General features: G+C 41.8%; 1 protein-coding gene across 5 annotated transcripts in view; it reads right to left on the bottom strand.

Annotated features, from left to right (window-relative positions):
* Positions 1–5053, bottom strand: part of celf4 (CUGBP, Elav-like family member 4) — an 87214-nt gene extending 82161 nt beyond the window's left edge. For all 5 annotated transcript variants that reach the window (XM_038696330.1, XM_038696333.1, XM_038696331.1 and 2 more), the window contains exon 1: positions 4353–5053. In XM_038696330.1, coding sequence (XP_038552258.1) covers positions 4353–4629 — 277 coding nt within the window. In that variant the 5' untranslated portion in view covers positions 4630–5053. The remainder of the gene's footprint in view (positions 1–4352) is intronic.
* Positions 5054–20598: the final 15545 nt, after the last annotated feature.

Genomic DNA, 20598 nt, shown 5'->3' with positions numbered 1-20598 from the left:
TGGTCAAGTGTACTTTGGTAAGAAGCGACCTCCTCCTTGCCACATGTTGCCTTTCTCCCTGACAAAACACTCAAAATCAATTGTGATGCGCCTTCACAGAAACGGGACACAATGTGGGGCCTGAGCGCGCATTCTGAGCTGAGCTGAGTGGAGGATTCTGGGCCAGGAAGGAGAGGAGGAGCACATAAACACACACTCACACACACAGAGATGCACACACTCATCCCAAACCAAATGCGGGAGGAGGAGAGAGAAGGATCCCACAGAGAGGATGATGCAACAAGAGTGAAATTTTTCGGCCGGAACACATGCTGCATTAACGCAGACCTGCAGGATGAAAAAAAAACACACGCACTTCTTTCTCTCTTTGTTCAAAGCCAAATGTGGTTTTATGCTTTGTTTTATTTTTAATTTTTTTGAGCAGAAGTCACTTTACTAATGGCAACCTGTAACACCTAATTGCCTGCAATAAAACACAGCATGAGTCTTTCATGTTTTTGGCATCATGACTTCCTGGCCTCACCAAACACGATGAGCCCAATGATCTGTTCTGAACCTGCTCCCCTGACACATTCAGTTAAAAGGGCTGACATATCAAAACCATAGGCGTTCTCAGGGAACCATAATTCCCTTTATGATCTGCAGAGATTATAGCCCCCATCTGTAGCATAAGCCATCTGCAGTATGGGTATATTTAAACAAGATTACTATTGGTCATTACACTGTATCACTTGTTTGATTTCAAACATATTAAACATTATATGATCACATGACCATTTTCTCAAGTATTGGTATTAATTACAAAATGATTTAACAGCCAAGCATTAGGATTAATCACCACAGTTCTTTTACTACAGTGAGCCAGTGGCGAGATGACCTGCACTAAAGACCTGTGACATTTTGTTTACACACTTGCCAGGTCAAAATGGACTATTTGACCCTAATCTAAATGAAGTTTCAACACCTGCTTTGACTTTGAGCAACTGTGTGGCTTTATAACTAACTTATCTGTCTAAGCCTATAGCAAGAGTTGTTGTTAATGTATTTAGTTTGGCCAAGAACAAATATATTACTTGCATTAAATTTCCAACAAATAGAACAACAGCAGTGAAACAAACTTGGTGACAAGTACATTTGCATTTGCTTGAAAAAACCCCCAAAGATGTAGACAATAAAGGTTTGGCCAGGAACACAGTGCTGCCTGAAGATGTGACAGCAGCAAACAATAGATAACACCTTCGGCTATTAAATGTCTTCCCCGTATCATCACAGCTCAATTGGCCCAGTGATTATTACATGAAATCCAGCTGAGGAATAGTGCTAGCAATCATATCTGCGCCCTCTCTTCTTCAATGGATCCCCACCTCCCATGCTGCATTGCCAGAGAGAAGAGAAAGAGAAAGAGCTGGCTCTTTGTGCTAGCCGTGCCTCTCAGCCCTGTTGTGCTTGGTAGCAGCAGCAGCAGCAGCAGCCAGTGACCATTATAAATGGCCTCTATTAGCATGGCTCGGTCGCAGAGGGGAGAGAAATAAAATCATTGGGAGAATGTAGGCCTGCACTGGTGTCCCTACACCCGCTCCCAGCCTCTGCAGACCTCCGTCCCATGCTCCCCTCCTCCCAGATTCCTCCATTCCAAGGGGACAGAATCCTAAAGACTAGATTACGAGTGATACATGGAGTCATTATGGGGGGGTTATGGCAATAGTATCACAGGTGCGGCTGACAATGGCTATAATAGGGGTCTCTTTCTTCAGAGGTACCATTACCATAAAGGCTGTTTCTTTAGGCTTGTTGATGTACAACAGAAGAGGAGCGCCTTTTATTACCTACCTAGGAGGAGAAGCTCTGTATTATGTAGCTGAAAACCATGCTTATTTCTTTGGGTAAAGTGAATTGAATGCAACAGTGTCTCCAGATGAGCCATTACATTGTTAGTGGTGATAGTTACCAAATCTGTGCTATTTAAAAAAAAAACAGAGTTAGAACAATATTGTAAAGGAAATGGTAGTTGATCATCTTACCCTGACAACATTAATGATGTGCTGTCACTGAATAGGCAACATGTCAGGTCATGTACATAAAAAGCAAAGACTGAATTGGATCAAGCAGAGTTAATGAAGAGGAGGAAAGATAGATAGAAGAAAAGAGTCTTGTGGTGGGCAGTTCTATAGACTTCAATCCACTGGAGCATTTCACCCCTTAAAGGGTCATAGTGCCCTCGCTTTGACTCTTTCTAGTCTATGGCAGGAAAATGCAAACAGCATGAAGGAGCTGAGGGAAAGGGGGAGGGGTAAGAGAGGCCAAAGACTGTAACAAGTATGTACAAAATGTAACTACATTAATGTAAATTTGTACAAACTATACAGCATGTTTAAAAACAACAAAATGGCACTGTTGAGTTAAAGGGTTTTCAACTTCCTCATTCAGGAAAAATCCAGGAAAACGTAGAACAGTTTCGAATGAAGACTATGACCAGGATGAATGAACATAAAATTGCACTCAATATTGACAATTAAGTCTACTTTAAATAACTTTCATTTTACAAGGCACAGAAAAATACAACGTGAATTATTCCTCTTCACAATATTTGTATATTTGCTTGCTCTAGTCTAAATGTCTTGCTGTGATAGCTTACTGTACCTGATCCACATCAGGCTCTTCGATAAATCCAGTGTGACGGCAGCGTCACTTTGTCTGTTATTTGTGGGACGTGCTGTCTTTTACTGCTAATTTGGGAATCTTCTATGGAAACCCCAGAAAGGTATTAGGAGTCTGCGGAGGGGGAAGCGGCCTTCGAGCTGCTTGCAGTGAGCCAGTGAGCTGGTGAGCCAGGGAGTAGTGCCTCCAGCTAGTTAAAATATGAGCGCAGCGGGGGCTCGCTAATGAAAGCGGGGGCCCAGCCTGGGAAGCAGGGCCGTATATCGCGATGAGGAGACAGTTCTTAGAATCAGCTGGCGAGCCGTGCCTATAGTTCTGGGGCCACTGGTGATTAACTGTCCAACAGGGAGTCGCTACTACAGCTGGGCTATTAATAAAAGACCGCCCCCCCCACCCTCCTTCTTCCCTTCTCTACCTCCTCGGTTTCCCCCATACCTGCCGACAGTCTCCGCCCTCTGGAATTCTTTGTATATCATAATAATTTCCTGACACATGGTGCATGTCACACACTGTTTACATGGGGCAGAAGGCCCAAAAAGTGATAGCTCAGTATCAATGTACTTTGCTCCCCTGGGAGATGTCCTGCAGATATAGTAGATCAATTAGTGGCCTCTCATTAGAAGGTGATTTGCAGAGAATGAGAATAAGAGAATCAAAAACAGGGCTGAAGCAGCATCATTCCTGTTGCACCAAAAATACAAGGCTGGTCGTTAATTACACCAAAAGGCCACATAGCACTGTTACAAACGTTTATGGTAATTCACTGGCATCATTGCTGTAACAAAGGGATGTGCTGTGTGTCAGCCAGGGTTACACTAAGAAAAGTAAAAAAAATTATCTTTGTAAGTTTGTAGTAGTTTAAAAATCAATTAAAATATATTTTTGTGCAATTCATATTTCAATTTTGCAGTTAAGCTTTCATTTTCAATGAGGGATAGATCAGATCAACAACACCTGAAATTCTTAAAAAGCTTAAAGGCTGCAGAACAGTACAATATATCCATGGTCCTACTCCTCTTGTGTTGCACACGTGCGTGCACACGTGCACGCGCGACCGCCCCCCACACCCCCAGCCCTTCACCACCAAACCCCCCTGCACACACACTCATACACACACTCTTACACACACACACACACACACACACACACACACACACTGAGAGAGTTACGGGCAACAGAGTGTAAGGTGCTGCGGGCAATCAAACACAGCCTCCCCGCTACTGCAACGTGAAAACGTGAGGTTAATGGCCTGGATTTAGCACTGTAGTGAATGAAAGCACGTTTACAACCACCGAACTCGATGTGTGAATACTCCCGTGCACACAGCCCAAATAGGAACACTGCTCCTCCTAATATCACCCTACATAAATTCATTCCGTCGTGACTCCCGATTCGTGACACTGTCATGCTTGGATATGTTTCCTCACTAAGGTAGAAAATGATGCTCTGGATTGAATAACCAATGATAAGTCTAATAAAGGAATAAATATCCTTTTTTTGGTGCCACAAATGCCAACAGCAACATGCATAAAGTCAGTCCTGCTTCAGCCTTACTGAAAATTGCACAATTTGCCAATAATCGCGCAGTTATCAAATTCTGCGTGATTTAGGATCCCCACTCTCGCCAATGTGTGACAGATTTCACACCGTCAAAAACAAGTAGAACCATAGTTGTCTCAGGGAATATAACCCACCTTTGTGCATGCCCGTGAAGCGGTCCTTCAGCACAGTGAGCTCGTAGATCTTGCCGAACTCCTCGAAGAGGGGCCGGAGGTCCTTCTCGTCCAGGTTGCGGGGGATCTGACCGATGAAGAGTTTGATGGCATCGTGGTCCTTCATGGGGATGGTGGCCGGGCAGCCCACCGGGCTGTGGCTGTGGCTTAATCCGTTCACGAGCCCGTTCGTGCTGGCGGAGACCACACCGACTCCGTGCACCGTGCCGTCCACCTGCCCGTTGGTTAAAGTTGCCATCTTCGGACCGGCCAGTGAGTTGGGATGGGTACAACAGCAGCAGATGGTGATGGTGGAGAATCGTTTTATGTTTAAAAAAGCTGGTGGAAGTCTTGGTCAAAATGTGGTTCCGAGACCAAGTCGTGCCAGAGCTGATTCCGCTCTCGTCCTATCAAAGCCAATATTTACACTGATGTGAAAACACATGTAGCATTTGGCGAAGACGCATATCAAAAGCGCGCAATGCCGTTGGTCCCGGTGGAGGCTTTGATTCCTTATATTTATGTCCTACCCAATAACTCGTTCATTGATTTCATAAAAGAGAGACAGGGAGAAAGAGAGAAAGAGAAGGGGGAGGGAGAGAGAGAGAGAAGAGAGAGAGAGAGAGACCAAGAGCGTTCACTGTCTATTTACACCCACGTTCCCTCGTCCCAGCTTCTTGGCACCCTTTTATTTTTTTGCATTGAGGAGTCGGTATGGGTGTCTTCTCTGTTTAAACGGACAGGGCCGGCTCAATCTCTGCCACACCAGTGGGGAGGTTTGAATAAAGGGGGGCCGCTATAAACTCGGCATATGTCAAACCCAGCCTTTTCTGTCCCCCCTTTCTTATGTGAAGACCAAGTGGTACATTCCACCAAGGGGAGAGGGTCTATAAATAGAGAAATATAGAGAATACGGTCCTTTGTGCTCCTACTCAGAGCAAATAACTACACATTCACAAACTCAAGAATGCATTAGGCTACTTTGTGACTGGCATGCACATTATTCTTATTAATTGTAATAAGCTGCACAGCTGTGGCAATCTACACCGGACATGTTTCGATTCATGTAAAAAATAAACATCCGCTGTAGATGGAATGCGACTGAAAGAGTGTCTGCCGTTCATATGAGGTTTGATTTCGTGCTTAAACCCAATTTCACAGTTTCACATCTTATTCTAGCCTTCCCCATCTTCGGCGGCGGCAGCAGCAGCAGCGAATCGCTGCACCCTCACTTCGCTCCTGGACGGTGGACAGCTCCGCGGTGCTGAAATGCAGACCCGCAGGCGAAACCAAAACGGACCTCAGACGGTTCTCGACTGCTCTGATTGTTAAGAACAAACACAGGTTTGCAACGGTGAGATGGCGTATTATTAGCTCCCTGTGCCATTTCCAAAGTCATGTGGATTAGATGATTTAATTTCCATACAGGGGAAGTCTGTGAGCACCGCCGAGTGGCGTAGAGAGGGGGCACATCGAAGGGAAAAGAAATCACGCAAGAGTGGGTCAAATTGACAAGATGTACAGAAATTCACACTCAGCGATGTCGAGAACGCTTTAGCTTTCTTCAGGTGATGAGCAGACGTACAAAAACTAAATAAATAAATACCAACATCACAGTTTACACTGTAAATGCACAAAACATGTGAAAAGCTAAAAGGTTTATTGATCATTTGAAAGGACAGCCAATATTAATTCTGCTTCCTCATTTTAAGGTTACTGTAGGCCTATAGGCATCAACCAAACAGGTTTTAATCAGTGGCCAGTCTGATTATTTTAGCAGTGTCGTTGTGGAAGGTCCAAAACACTTATATAAAGAGAAAAAGAACGTTCACATTGAGCATTCCTGATAAAATGGTCTGTTTTGCTCCTAATCTGCGAGTTTGCACAGCTCAAAATAGTGACCTGGAAAAGGTGCAAACTGAGTGACAGTAGGTTTGAACAATACATTTACTGTCAAAGTGGGTCCAATTCATCATGCAGAAACGTCTTTGGCTATAATAACGGATATCTCAAAGTAAATTTATACTAATCCGAGCACCGGCATCACCACTCAGTTAAGACCATTGGGTATTCTGGTTTATTCCTTTGGGAGTCAGTTCATGGTGTTTATCTCTATTCCCAAAGGACAACTACAGTACCCGAAGTCATGGCAATGTGTAAATTCTAAACCTGCTGATGAATGCCATTTAAACGGCAAGCAAAGTAGGGACAGTGGGGTTAACTCGGCAGTTGTGTCTCAAGCTGCGTGGTCCTTTTGAATAATAAAGAAACTCACAGAAAGACAAGCAAATGGATATCCACATACATGGATATATTAAATACCGATCCATATACATTTTGATATATGGAATAGAGGGAGTGTGCTTCACACATACATAGCCTATCATGTTTATGACCATGCGGAGTATTTAACTTTTACTAAAAGTAGCTGCCAAAATGAAGGCAGTAATGCAGCTCCTGTTTGTTGTAAACCAAAGGGTTAAGTGTCAGGTATATAGGCCACAAGGCACTAAACCATTCTCCAATGATAAGCAAAATGATCTGCTAGTGATGCTTAAGCGAGGCTTCGGTGTCTTCAGTTAAACCACGCAGCCTACAGGCCTCACAGTAGCCTATAGCAACGCCATCCAAGGCTCATAATGTTGACCTATTTGTTTTCATTTTTTGGCTGTGAGGCATACCCCCCTCCGACTAGACATTAGCCAACCTTTAAATAACAAAAGAGATACGCTCTCTCACCTCTTTCTGCTCTTCCGCCAGCTAAATGGCCCGGTAATGTCATCCCGTTCTCACGGCATGACCGGGCCCCAGCGGGGCAGGAGGGACTTGGCTTTCTTTGGCATGACACCGTGCTCTGCTCTGCAAGCTTTCCCTCGGGGCCACACTCCATTCACCACAGCAGCATTGCCTGCGCTCACGCCTGACTTACCTCCGGCAATATTTTTTAATACAAGGGTGAAATGGGAGGGCACAAATCATTGTAATTATGTTCAGTGGGTACTGCCGTGATGATTATGTAAGGTATGGCGCCACGATGGTTCCCTAACGGTCTGCCTCGTCACACAACCTACCTGTGAGCCGCTATGAAATGTTTTCAGTGTCGCCCGGAGTGAAATGGCTTCGGTGACTGAGCCCATCGGACTGATAATAATAACACGCAATTAACGAGCAAGACGTGTAACAGTGTGTCTTTTTGTTCCCCAAATGGTACTTATTTCAGTCCGTTTGGGTATACTCAAATATGACTGTGTAGCTCTTGCAAATCATTTGTGCCCACTGCACAGGCGCTGAGAGTAATTCAAAGCACCCAGTCTGTCAAACAATTTTCATATTTATTCTCTGTTACACTAAACTCTGTGTACCCCCCCCCCCCCATATGAGTCTGATGCTATCAAATGATTTAATGATTTGCACACATAAAAATAATAATCTTTTTACAAATCTCCTTAGTGAAATAAATCAAGGCTGGACTTTGTTAATATTTACAGCCTATTAATCACTAGAATCAACTAATGTTTTTTAGGCAGAGGAATACTGAGGGAGACGCCGTCTGTCCATGGTGCTGAAACTAATGAAGAGCAGTGCTACCAAATGTATGCCTCTGTCCACGGTGCTGAATTTAAAACAGGGCAAAGCTGTACTGTACAAGTGTTGCTTTTTTACAAGGCGAGAAGCCAATGTAAATCCTCAATAACTCTTAAAAAAGCTTAAGGCATATAACAAGTCTGTATAGACACGGTGTGGATGACCATATAATGTTGAACTTGTTTTTCTCAAAATATTCCTCTGAGTTTATCAAAAAGAGGTCACTTTTTTTTTCACCCCCCAAATAAACATTTGCAATCATACAGCAGAAGAGGCCTATTTTGCCCTTGGAATATTGCTCCCTTGCTCGTCATGGCTTCAATTTTCAGTTTCGGCACTGTAAACGGTTGCAGCAAGGCAAATAAATGAAAAGGGAAATGAAATTCTGGGTAGCCAAGTTACACAAATAGATTGATAATCTGCATGGGGCACCATAAAGAGCTCTGGCGTTTTCAATATTACCTATTCTGCATAGTAATGTCTTTTCTCACCTCTCCTTCATGTGGGACAAAGTTCTAAATCTTCTGTAGCCTTGGGACACCCAGGCTGTATATCACCTCCCAGTAATTTAGGCAGAAGAGCGCAAAGGAATGAGGAAATGGCAGGTGCATGACTAAATGCTCAGAAAGTTTAGAGGGACGAGGAGGGCAGGAAGGTCTGCTTTAACTTGATTAGCACCAATTTGTTAGAGATTGGAAAGGAATGGCCAAGAAAAAAAAATTACTGCATTAATTTAAAATATGTGCATGCTGTCTTCTAAAAAGTTCACAGCATTCTTGGCATATGCTGCATCTGTGTGACATGAGGTTTTTACTTACATGTTGCATTTGGAATTATCATATTAATTTTATGCAGAGATTCTAGTTTATATATAAAATAATTTGTTCACGAAGGCACTGATAAGGATGGACACACATGTTCAAAACCCATACAAAAATAGCTGGTAATTTGGAGACGGAATATTTCTTAATTTCCTGAGGGAAAATGTATTTTATTGGGTCATGTGTGGAATGAAGAGTCTTACAGTGGAAGTTTGTTGACACTGGGATGAGAGGCGGCATATTATCTCCCCTTAAGCAAAAACAAACAAAGGCACAAATGTTAACGCATTAGAACCATTAAAATAATTTGTTGTTACATCCTTCCAGCAGATCTATGGACTAAACATGTCTTACAGCCTTTGTTTACTTTAATACACACAGTGATCAAAATGTGAGAAATTGTGTGCTTGATAAAATTAGCATACATGTACAGATCCCTAAAGTATTGCTACACACTTTTAACACATAATTTCAGTATTCAAGACATCACAGTCCAGCTACCAGAGGCAATTTTCAGCGGTTAAACAAACCAAGTTTAACTAAGTTTAAATGGTGCAGTGCAACAGGCTTACGATCCCATTTTTCTGTAAGAACAGGAAAGTACACATATGCTGCTCGATATTCCTAAAATGAGCATACAACTTCGCACAAAACAAAAAAATGACAAGATGCTATGGATTTTATTAATATAAAGTCTGAATTGCAGAGTTGTCTTGGAATCTCATTCTGTGGAGCAGTGAGGTGGGTCTGTCGCTCGCCCCTGCGCTTATACCTGGGCTGCATTGGAAAGAGATTAGCGTTGTGACATTTGACATGGGTGGGCGTCTGCTTGTGCCGAATGCCGGCTGCACAGATCAGCCATGTTGACAGCTTCTCTCCTTGACTGACTCGCTGCCCCGAAAACACAAGCCTCTTGACAAACACCAGCTTCTTGACAACATCACATATACACCCGCATGCACTGTGCACATATAAATACAGCTTTAGGCACATAGATGCACCCACACGCATGGACACATGACAGAAAATTAACCTAATTCTGTTGCAGTTACTTTGTGGCTACAAAACCGTATTGTTGTGTCCAATGTCATGAGTCATCTAGTCAATCATTCAAGACAGAGAATGTCTTCAGTGTCTGGCTGCTGTCTGAATCATGCAGCACCAAAATCCTATTTCCACTACAACAGATCAATTCCACAGAGAGGTCACGAGGTGAGGTGAACTCTGCCCTCTGACTTTGTTGTGCACACTGATGATACTCAGAGGGCTTGACCTGGTTGTCAGGGTGATGAGACACCTCCATTCCAGATAGGCAGCCATTTTGGGGCCAGAGTTTCTGACTTCACTGTGTCATTAATTGCTCTGGGGAGAAATGTGGGACTCACAGGGGAGTGCGATAACACCTGGTTCTCTGGTACACCCCTGGGCAAAAAATGTCTAGAGTATAGTGCAGAGATGAGGTGTAGCGTTGGTGTCATTGCAAGTGTGTGGAAGTGTGCGAATGTGTGTGTGTGTGAACACTGCGTGCATGTGTTCATTCATGTGTATGTGTGTATTATATTTTTAGATAACTGAAATTCACAGGTGACAGTTGTCAGACATGTGAGCCCAAACCCACACGCGAAAGCAAATATGAGCTTGTCTTTGTTCATGTGACCCAGAAATTCCATCGGCCTTGTTAAACTGAGATTTTATTTACTAGCAGGAATGACCCTCCACACACACACACACACACACACACACACACACCTGCACACAGCTGAAACAATGCTGCTGGGACAGGTTTATGGACAAGTTATATACTGTAGGCTGGTAGCCTCTCTGCTGATCCACGTGTCCAAAAATATCAGGACAAAGGACAGCAAACAATAGATATTTCCACATTTATTTTTTTAACACTTCTAAACTTTATTTTAAGTGTCCTTATTTAGCATTTATAAGCCATATCCAAACTATAAATATATAGTTTATAACACAATATAGTTGTACACAGATCTAAGTTGCTACTGTTTTTAACATGTTTATGAACAACTATAACTCCTCATGGAGGCTGCTGTCTAAACATGACGATATAATAAAGGACAGTAGTGATATAAGAAATATGACAAAATATGTCTCCACAGGAGAAGTTAAACTGACAAATAATGAACATAAATAAACACTTAATCAGTCCGTACATCTGTTTAAAAACTACATTATAGTGTGTTAACAATTAGTTAAATTTTTGTTTGCTGCTTATAAATGCTATAAGTAGGGGGGACTTACACATTATAATCATTAAGATTTTCATCAAATCAAGTCCCATTTTTAATACTAGTTATAGTTTGCTATTGTTTAGCAATAGCCACTCAATTTCTGTAATTGTAATTGTAATCCCTTCTATATAGTAGTTTACACCATTAGTGGCAGAGTCCGCCATTCGAATTGCCTTCTGATGGATACCTACAACCTGAGTTTGTTTGGTTGCACTGTAAGCAGAAACACAAAGTACAAAGGATTGCTCCCAGAATTCTGGGACCTGTAGTATTAGACCACACTTGTCACCACAGGTGTCACAAAGTCAAACAGGACTGAAATCTTAAGGATTATAACTTGTCACAATTGTCTTTATTATGAATCCCATCATGTCTAATATGTACATTATGTTCCATTTAAAACAATTATGCTTTCTGGACCTCTTCAGTGGTAACTCACTCCATGGAGCTCGATAAACATGTATTATGTGATAGAAAACCACGTGAAAATGAACCACTGAATATCAATGAACCACAGGTTCTGGCAAGTCTATAGCCCCATGTATTATTTGATGACGACAAAACAAGGTCTTTTAATTGTTTTTTTCCCAAAGCCCTCTCCTCACAGAAGGCAGTGAGTTTGGTTTGGCTGAAGTTCTTCCCAATACCCATCCCAGTAAGCAGTCTAATTATAGCTGCTAAAGGGAAGTGAAAGTGAATATTGACGGTGCAGTTAAATCCCTGGCACAGAGAAGAGCCGATGATTGCAATATAATAATTTGGCATTTGGCGAGACAAAAGAGGCTGCACAGAAATATGTTTCAAGTCTTAGACAGAAAAATGACAACAAAAGAAATAATGGTGTAATTGAGGTGAGTTCTTGCAGAGTTTGGTGAGTGTGTGTGTCTTTCCGGGGGCCCCCATGGTTTGCTCCAGAGTGATGTGCAGAGTCTTATCGGCTAGGGAGAGGAAGTATGTGTTACATTTTTTGTCTGATAATGACATATGAATGGAAACAGACAGACAAAAGGATGAAAAAATGATGAAAGGGATTGCCAGATAGACAGACAGGTGGAGCAATAGATAGATAGATCAGTTTTACTGTACTGCCTGGCAGTGAAGTTTGAATGTGGAGTATTTCTTTCACAGTGTAGGGATGATTGTCAGTGTGTAGGCTCTCTGTGAATAGAATATTGAGCCTGGATGAACACCTTTGAGATGATTGTTCAAACTCACAAACACACACGTGCACATCCAAAGATGCACACTGCGCCATACGCATGGATGCTCTTTAAGTTCAATTAGCATGAAATAGAAAGCAGTAAATGGAAGACGACTGAGATAAAAGGAAGGTTTCCTTTCTGCCTGTCATCCTCCTTGCCTGTATTATGCTCTGCCAGAAACAGGCAGCCAATGCAAATCTCAAAACACCAATCTTCCCTTTCTGACCGCTAATTTGTGTCCAGCATGCCTCTCTGAACTTTAACATCTTGCCCACTATGTACATACTATTCTTTCCTCAGCACGTGGGCTCAGTGGGACAAATTAAACAGTATTTGCGTGAAATACGCATACCAAGTGTAGAAATCCATCAGCCAACAAGTCTGAACAAGGCTATAACGTCTGCCCCCAGCTTCTGGCAGACACAAACACGAAGGGGCTTCCTGGCAACAGCTTTGCTCAGGTAGGGAAAGGTCATTAATAATGAATACTAAATCAGCATCTGAAAAAGGTTACCGTTTTCAAACGCTGCACCCGCTTCCTTGTACCTCTCCCATAGCATTTATTATAGCCTTTTCACTTTCCTTTCACTGTCACCTCTTTTGTCAGTGAAAATATGAGCTATGGCTTTGCTCTGGTTCTGTAGGGGGCAGGAAGGGAGATGAGAGGAAAATGGTAGCATAGTGTGATTCATTCATACACGGATCAAGTGTGATGGCTCTGGGAGTGGTGCTGGGTTATTTGGTTTTCTAGGACCCGGTGTCATTGTGTGAGGTTTTTCATAAAATGTAATGCAGTCCTAAAACCGTGGAAAGGTGTATATATATGAAGCTGCAATGGAGAAATTTCATAATGGAGGTGAGAAAGGAAGAGGGAGAAAAAGAGAAGGCTGCTTCTAAATATCTTAGTCAGGAAGAGGATGTACATTATATAGTCTGTATCTCCCTTTGATAGAAAAAATATGACTCATTCTTCAGCTTGCTATACACACATTTTGACCACATAAAGCATTTTCATGCATGCACGCACACACATGCACTTGCACATATTCATTACAATACACACAGACATGTATACAGCAACCACATTGTGTTGTCGGATAAAGGGAGCGGGAAAGAAGTAAGAGTGTTACAAATAGACTTTCAGAAAGGGTTTTGAACAGAAGGAATGTGAGCCTTGAAGAGTGCGAGCCTTCAAAAAGACCCCCCCCCCCCTCATGCTGCAGCTAGAACATAACCATAACATATTTTTCTAGTGTTCATAAATGCATTGCCTTATCTTCAAAAACATCATCCAGTGTTCACTTAAAGTGCTGTACTCTCACTCACAGCTTCCCATGATCCTTGTGGAGGACTCCTGGAGGACACCGTGGTGTCATGCTGTGAGGCTGTGGCCACATATGTGTGCACCACATGGTTCCCCTGAGGGAACCGTCTGATTGGATATGGGTGCTGGAGCCTGTCGCCTATCTGTGAACTCTCCCTTAATCTGGATATAGTAAGCCCACAGGGAAAGACACATCACAAGGGCTCGGTTCAGTGTTGCCTTCACTATCTTTCTTGCCAATGCAGCTGACAAGAAAAATGTATTAACAGTACTGTATTATAAACTGTAGCACGTATATACTGACTACCTGAAATCATATCTTAGAGCGTTGTGCATGGACAAACAAAGTTTGAGCTGCCCTATGGGAGCTGCTTACAGAGTAAAGAGCTAAAACAACATAAAAAATATTTCACACTATATATATATATTGGAAGTGCACCTAAAGAATGCTAGTTTCTGGTTAATGTATATACATTTACATTGCATATCAGATATACTCACATTAATGACAATTCTTATTTTGTTTATATATATATTATCATATTTCATATTTCATATTTAAATATGTGTGAGAAATGTTATTTTCTTATTATTATTTGCACTACTGTTTAAAGAGAGAAAAATGTGATGTGGTGCGTTTGTTAATTACCACCTAGACCTCATTACTGAGGTGTTGAATCAATAGGAGGTAGGCAAATTAACTTGGATGATGCTGCTAGGAGATGTTTCTAAGGCTACTTCATCCTACACAAATGCACATACATCTGAAAAGACTGATCCTCAAATCGTTGTAAGACAAAAACACAAAAGATTAAGCTATTACATAACTTTTGGGAAGCAAAAATTCATAACAAATCTATTATAAAATGAAATGAGGGTCACAAATGGTCATGTGCACTATGTACATTCTGCACATGCGCAAAAGTGGTTCTGCCAGTCAAAGGTTACCGCAAATCTGCCTATTCAAAATGATCCAACTAAATCTTTCAAATCAAGATAACAAAACTGTTCACTATGGCATAAACTAGGAACATACATAAGATCTAAAAAATATAATTCAACAGAACACTTTTTATTTCTAATAATGATAACAATCTAACAATGTAGCAACACAAAGGAAGCTAACCCTACTTGCTAGAACATTGGCCGTTGGCATGCATACAATTGCTGACTTCGTTTTAGGCACAGTCCCCTGTGATGGTTAGGGTAGGTAAGGGTAAGGGGCTTTGGGAAACTGTCAATGCCTTTTATGCTAACATAGCTAGCTACCAGCGCTTCCGGTCTAGACAGGGCGTCTCATACGGACACTGAAGGGTACCTTTTGCATCAAAGTAGCTCTTTGTCAGCCTTTCTGAAAGCGTCAGTATTTGACTCCCTGAGATGAGAACAGACAACAACAGACAAGTAATTATGAACAGGCACATTTGTGGTAACCTTCTTTGACAAGCAGGACCACTTTTGCGCATGTGCGGATAGGGATCCGGCAGGCAGCACGGATTTGAAAGCTACATGTATAAATGCTGCACCCCGTTCTCACTCCCAACTCAAATATGGCTTCTTGGTCAGTGGCTGTATGCTTCAACTACGACCCTCTATTGTCATTTCTGAGGCGTCAAGCATAATGTTTTGATTTGCAGCCCAAGTCAGGTGAAATTGTACAATAGTAGTAGTGCGATGAATAGTATAAAGAGCGAGAAAAGTCCTCGTAGGGAGGAAGTCAGGGTAGGTGAAATACAGGACTTTCACCCAGGAGACCGCTGTTCATTTTGCGTGTGTCAACGTTGACTTCTTTTTAGCTTATGTAAGGGAGTTAAGTTACATAACATATGTAACTGAAGTAACATAACTTAACTTACTTAACTTACATAACTAATGTAAACCATGATCTTTTCCTGAACCTAACCAAGTAGTTTTGGTGCCAAAACCTAATCAAACTGTAACTGTTTCACAATGTTAACCACATGTCTTACCGGATTATGCATGTTTATTATTGTTAACTTCATGGCAGTTTGAAGCATAGGGCGACTGATTGAGCTGCCATATTTGACAAAATGTTGGAAGTGAGAACATATTGCATATGAGCACCCCTACACACATGCCTAATGGATACAGGTGTGTCGGCATGACTCTAGCTGGGTGACCTCTCTCTTTATGTTAGAACCTCATGTCATGCAGAGGCAGAGACAACACTTCCCAGGGTGGATCGATCTCCTCTACACCGCAGTACTCTGCTCCCCTGTCTCAGACACAAAGGAAATGCACCTGCCTGGAAGTGCAGCTCTGACACAAAGCCTGCAGGGAACCAGATGTCTCCGAGGCGTGTTGTGGAATTGATGCTTCCACTTCCATTAATTTGTATCCAACAAAAAAGTAGCAAATCCAAATGGATACAGATGTGAAAATTATGCTTGTAAGTCAAGAATACAAAAAGTAAAAACATCATCAAAAATACTAAAGTTGAATGTTGTCAGTATAGGAAGTAGTGTTAATCTGTGTGGGTTTTTTTCATAGGTCATGGAAGGTTCCTCTTTTAACCTGTGCTGCAGGTTGATGACAACTGCTGCATACAAATTTTCCTTTAAACAGTATTTTAACTGGTTTCCAGAAACACATTCTTGATTATTTGTGAATAGGACACCTGTCTATGAAACATAAATTTGATTGTTTAACATGTTATTTTGCATTTGTTATATTATGAAATGGGTAGATAATGGAAACATCTCCAAGGCCAAGTACACTGTAAGTAGGAAGTCACACAACCTGCAGAATAAATAACAGTGAAGACATGAGGGGTAGGGGCAAAAAAAACAAAAAGTGCACCATCTTCACGTGGTGGATCAACAGGACGCAGATATTGAAAAATGCTATTCTAGGGCCTTCCCTGATTAAGGATTTACAAGCCTAATGAGTTTATGGTCTCAATCACTAGTTTCAAGTCTTCTTCAACACAGCATGATGTTCATTTAGTAAATTATGGTCCCATTTATTTTAAAATAGACCATAAAGCAGAGTATACTTCAGGGCGGGATTATCTACGATTGACAAGTCGTTACCATGGCGACCTGTCAATCAGGCTGGAGTGACTCGTGCCCATGGCTCTGTGTAAATTTAACCTGCGCCGTTGAAAAAGCTTATTAGGAGTTGGCTGTTCACTTTCTCTGGTGAGTACATTTAGTTTTAAGTCTGTTGTTCGCTAGACATAATTATCATCCCTGTTAAAATGACAGTTAACGTGAATTACAGATGCACCTAGCTAAGCAAGCTAGCTAGCTCTGCACACGGCCGTTTAGCGCCACAGTCTCATCCAAATATGGTCACGTCCGGTGCAGCTGGTTGCAAAAACTCAATATGGTGGCGCCTTATCAGCCAAACTCGAGGCTTCACAATGACAGTCCACAAAGCAACGGGTGACGTCACGATGACTACGTCATCTTCTTATATACATCATCATCTCGTCTATGGTCTTGCCTACAGTTGACTGATAGTCCAGTCATGCTTGTGCCCGGGCAATTGCATGTGCATGCATGCCGTGGAGCCGACAACTGCATGCATGTTGCGGTTCCTCGTGGATCTATTTCAAGTACTATTTGCGATACGATATAATATTCTTTGTGTTGAGTCAATGGTGATAAATGATCCAAACGTCCCGCGAGATGCGGACAACTTGCCACAACACCGGTGAAGCTGAGGGTGCGTCTCTTGAGCAAGTGTTCCTCTTTTGCCACTACACTAATACATGTACACACACACACACACATATACGCTACGCATTGACCCCATTTCCTTAGTGTTAGGGTTACAATTTTAGATTTATTCGCGCACATTTTTAAAAAGCTTTTTACATTTTCATACATTTTCGTACATATTAACAGCTTTATATGTTGAAATTTAAATTGTTATAGGCAGTATATTAACTTATTGGGAAGTAAAATCAGACGTGGAGCACCCCCATATTGCCAAAATGGCACGATCCTTGTTTCGCTGTGAAGCTTAACTGTGAGATTGACAGTCAGGCTCTGCCCATCAAGGGATTTAGGGCTCTGGGCTCGGAACGTGCGGTAATCTGTTCCTGCAGAGGGCCCTTGACCGTGTTTCTTGCACATAGGGGTACCTTGGAGGGCACTTTACCATATGTCCTCACAGAAAGGGGCATCCTAAAGGGCATTGCATCACGTTTTCTTGAACGTCAGGGCACTCTAGAGGGCACTATGTCACATGTTTTCCACCAGAAGGGCACCCTGAGGGCAATTCAGATACATCAGATCACATTCCATCACAATTACTAGCTCAAATGTAGCATTTCTAGCAACTTTGATTTTTAATCAGTTGTGATACCCATACATCTGTTACAGGGCTTGAACACATATACAGACAAACATATGGCCACCTACAGCATTTTAACTCTTACATGTCACTTAATCTGCATGTCCGTGCATTGTGGGAAGAAGCTGAGCTCTTATGTAAAAGTTAAAAATCCTCCAAGTGATCACGTAATATCAGCAAAAAGTACTTTAGGTATCAAATGTTAAGCACTCATTCTGTAGAAAAATGGCCCCTGTGACTGATATTTTATTATTTATTATATTATTATATTGTTAATACTGATGTTTCAATTCAGAAGCTGCATATTACTGTTATTTTAACAACTTTAATGCTGTTAGACCGTTTAATCTATAACATGCATTTTATAAACTCATTGTACATTTTAAAAGCATAATCTGGAAAGTACCCAGTAACTCCAGCTGTAGTGTGGAGTACAATATTTTCATCAGAAATGTAGTGTAGTGTAGAGTTGTAAATATAAACTAGCATAAAATGGAAAAACTCAATTAAGTAGGAGTACTTCATAATTGTACAAGTCCACCACTGACACATGCAGACACAGTGAGAACAAGTGCCTTTGCAGGTTGAGCTAAAGTCCAGGACCTTCTTGCTGTGTGGCGATAATGTTAACCACTGGGCCTCTATGCCTCCCAACTGTGATACCTTAGCACTGTATAATTACCATAACAAATGAGGACATTGTGGAGATGATAATTGAGTTTCTAAAATGTAGTCTGCATTTTCCATAAGCCTTATCCCATCCTGTCACTGTTCCCTGGCATTGTTAAACATGTTGAAAGTTGTTTTCCATCAAACTTTCACTTGTTCCAACACTGTCAGAAACTGTGACAGCTTTAACGATAGAGCCTGCCAATGTTCTCAGTGATGGACTTGCTTGTTTACGGTGATTTATGGTGATCAAAATTAACATGACAATGATTTATTGATGTTAAATTTCCTTTGACTTTAGAATGAGCTGCTTCATTTCCATTGCCGTGTAACAAAAATGGTTCAATGAACATGGCTGACCTAAAGAGCCTACAGATTTTCATTAGATATTCAACATTAACATCATGTTTACCATAATTCTTCATATGACGAAGAATTAGGAGACCTTATTTGGTAATCAACAAAGCATTATTAGCTGAATGATGATATGTCCTATGGAATATTTACATCAATCTCTATTATCCTTGGTAAATGAACTGAAACTGAGAAAGCACAGGTATTACGGACCAGTATTTTGATTGAAAAATAATATGACTGACCTCCATCACAGAGAGGTAAACAGACCAAAAGAGACAGGTAAAGACAAAGACACAAGGACACAGCGGCGTCTTTATTCCCCCTACTTTTCTCCTATTTCTTGTTTTTAGGGAACACAGAGCCACCCAATCCTCCTGCAGGATTGCAGACAAACAGACAAAGAAGCTGGTGTGAGGGACTTGTCACATCAGTGTGGCAGAGAGAAGGCACTGAGTGAACTCAGAGACAACAAATACTTGTAACCAACCATCAAAACAATTAGCCACTGCCGACTGTCTGGTCTCAGGCTGAGTGAGGATTAATGTTCGCCACATTAATAAAATTACAAATAAAGGAAATATGTGGGACTACCCCCTGTGAAATGGCCCTCTCTCTGCCATCCTAGGGAAAAGCTGTTTTATGTCCAAACTAATCCCCTCCACCACTACCACATGCGCTACCTTCCTCTGTTCCAACACATTTCAAATCCAAACCCAAACGTCAATAGTCATTTCAGCCACAGACAGGGAAGAATGACAAGTGTATGTGCGTGTGTATTTGTGTGTGTGTTTAGGGGAGGGTGGATGTGGGCTGTGGTGGTGGTGGTGGTGGGGGGGCAAGTTGTACCATGACGGACGTGTGGAACAAGAAATGAACAATGCCTGGAGCAATATCAAAGATGTCGATGGGAGGAGATTTGAATGGCGTGTCGGTGGAGACGTTGATTATTACTCATGTCAATTGTTGAGACGATGAGTGCTCTGGGGCATCTGTCTCTCTCTCTGGCTGTTTTTCTTGTCATATCCAGGAGTTTCAAGGTAATGAACGCCTTTCGTTCTGTTGTCTGATGTAATTGAATAATGGGTGATGCGCACACGTCGTGCAGCGTGAAAGTCACAAAGAAATCAAACCGTGTCAACGATGGTTTACCTTCTCTCACACACACACACACAGGCAGTCAGAAACCCACCAGATTTGATATCTTCCAGGAAACACTTGATCATCAGTTTTAAAGATTTTGTAAACAGAGTGAGAAGAACAAAACCAACACTGCATTGATCATACTATCAAGTATTGGCTGTTTAGCCAAAGCCTGATACAACTTGTGCCATGGCCTCTACTGCTGTACAAAACAAAATTTAAAATACATTAAAGAGCAACACTGTTGCACTGGGTGACATGTTCATACATTGCCATGAACATGACTGTCTGCCATTTCATCTGAACTTTATTGCTGAAAACAGCTGCCTGCTGCTCCTGGAAACAATGCTGAATCAGAGTGGTGAGAGTGAGCTGAGGGGAACTGCAGAGTTGGGTGATAATTACCAGCCGCAACAGGATGGCTGCTATTGTTTTCACCTTGTGGGTCTGTGTGTGTGTGTGTGTGTGTGTGTGTGTGTGTGTGTCATCATGTCAGAATATGTGGTCCTGGAGACATTAACTGTAGCGGGAACTACCACAGAAGAGGTTTTC

Source organism: Micropterus salmoides, unplaced genomic scaffold, assembly GCF_014851395.1.
Source record: "Micropterus salmoides isolate LMB-PRFRI ecotype aquatic unplaced genomic scaffold, ASM1485139v1 Ms_hic_scaffold_4, whole genome shotgun sequence".
NCBI classification, from domain to species: domain Eukaryota; kingdom Metazoa; phylum Chordata; class Actinopteri; order Centrarchiformes; family Centrarchidae; genus Micropterus; species Micropterus salmoides.
The sequence above is the reverse complement of the archived record's forward strand: the minus strand, read 5'-3'. Positions and strand labels throughout refer to the sequence as shown.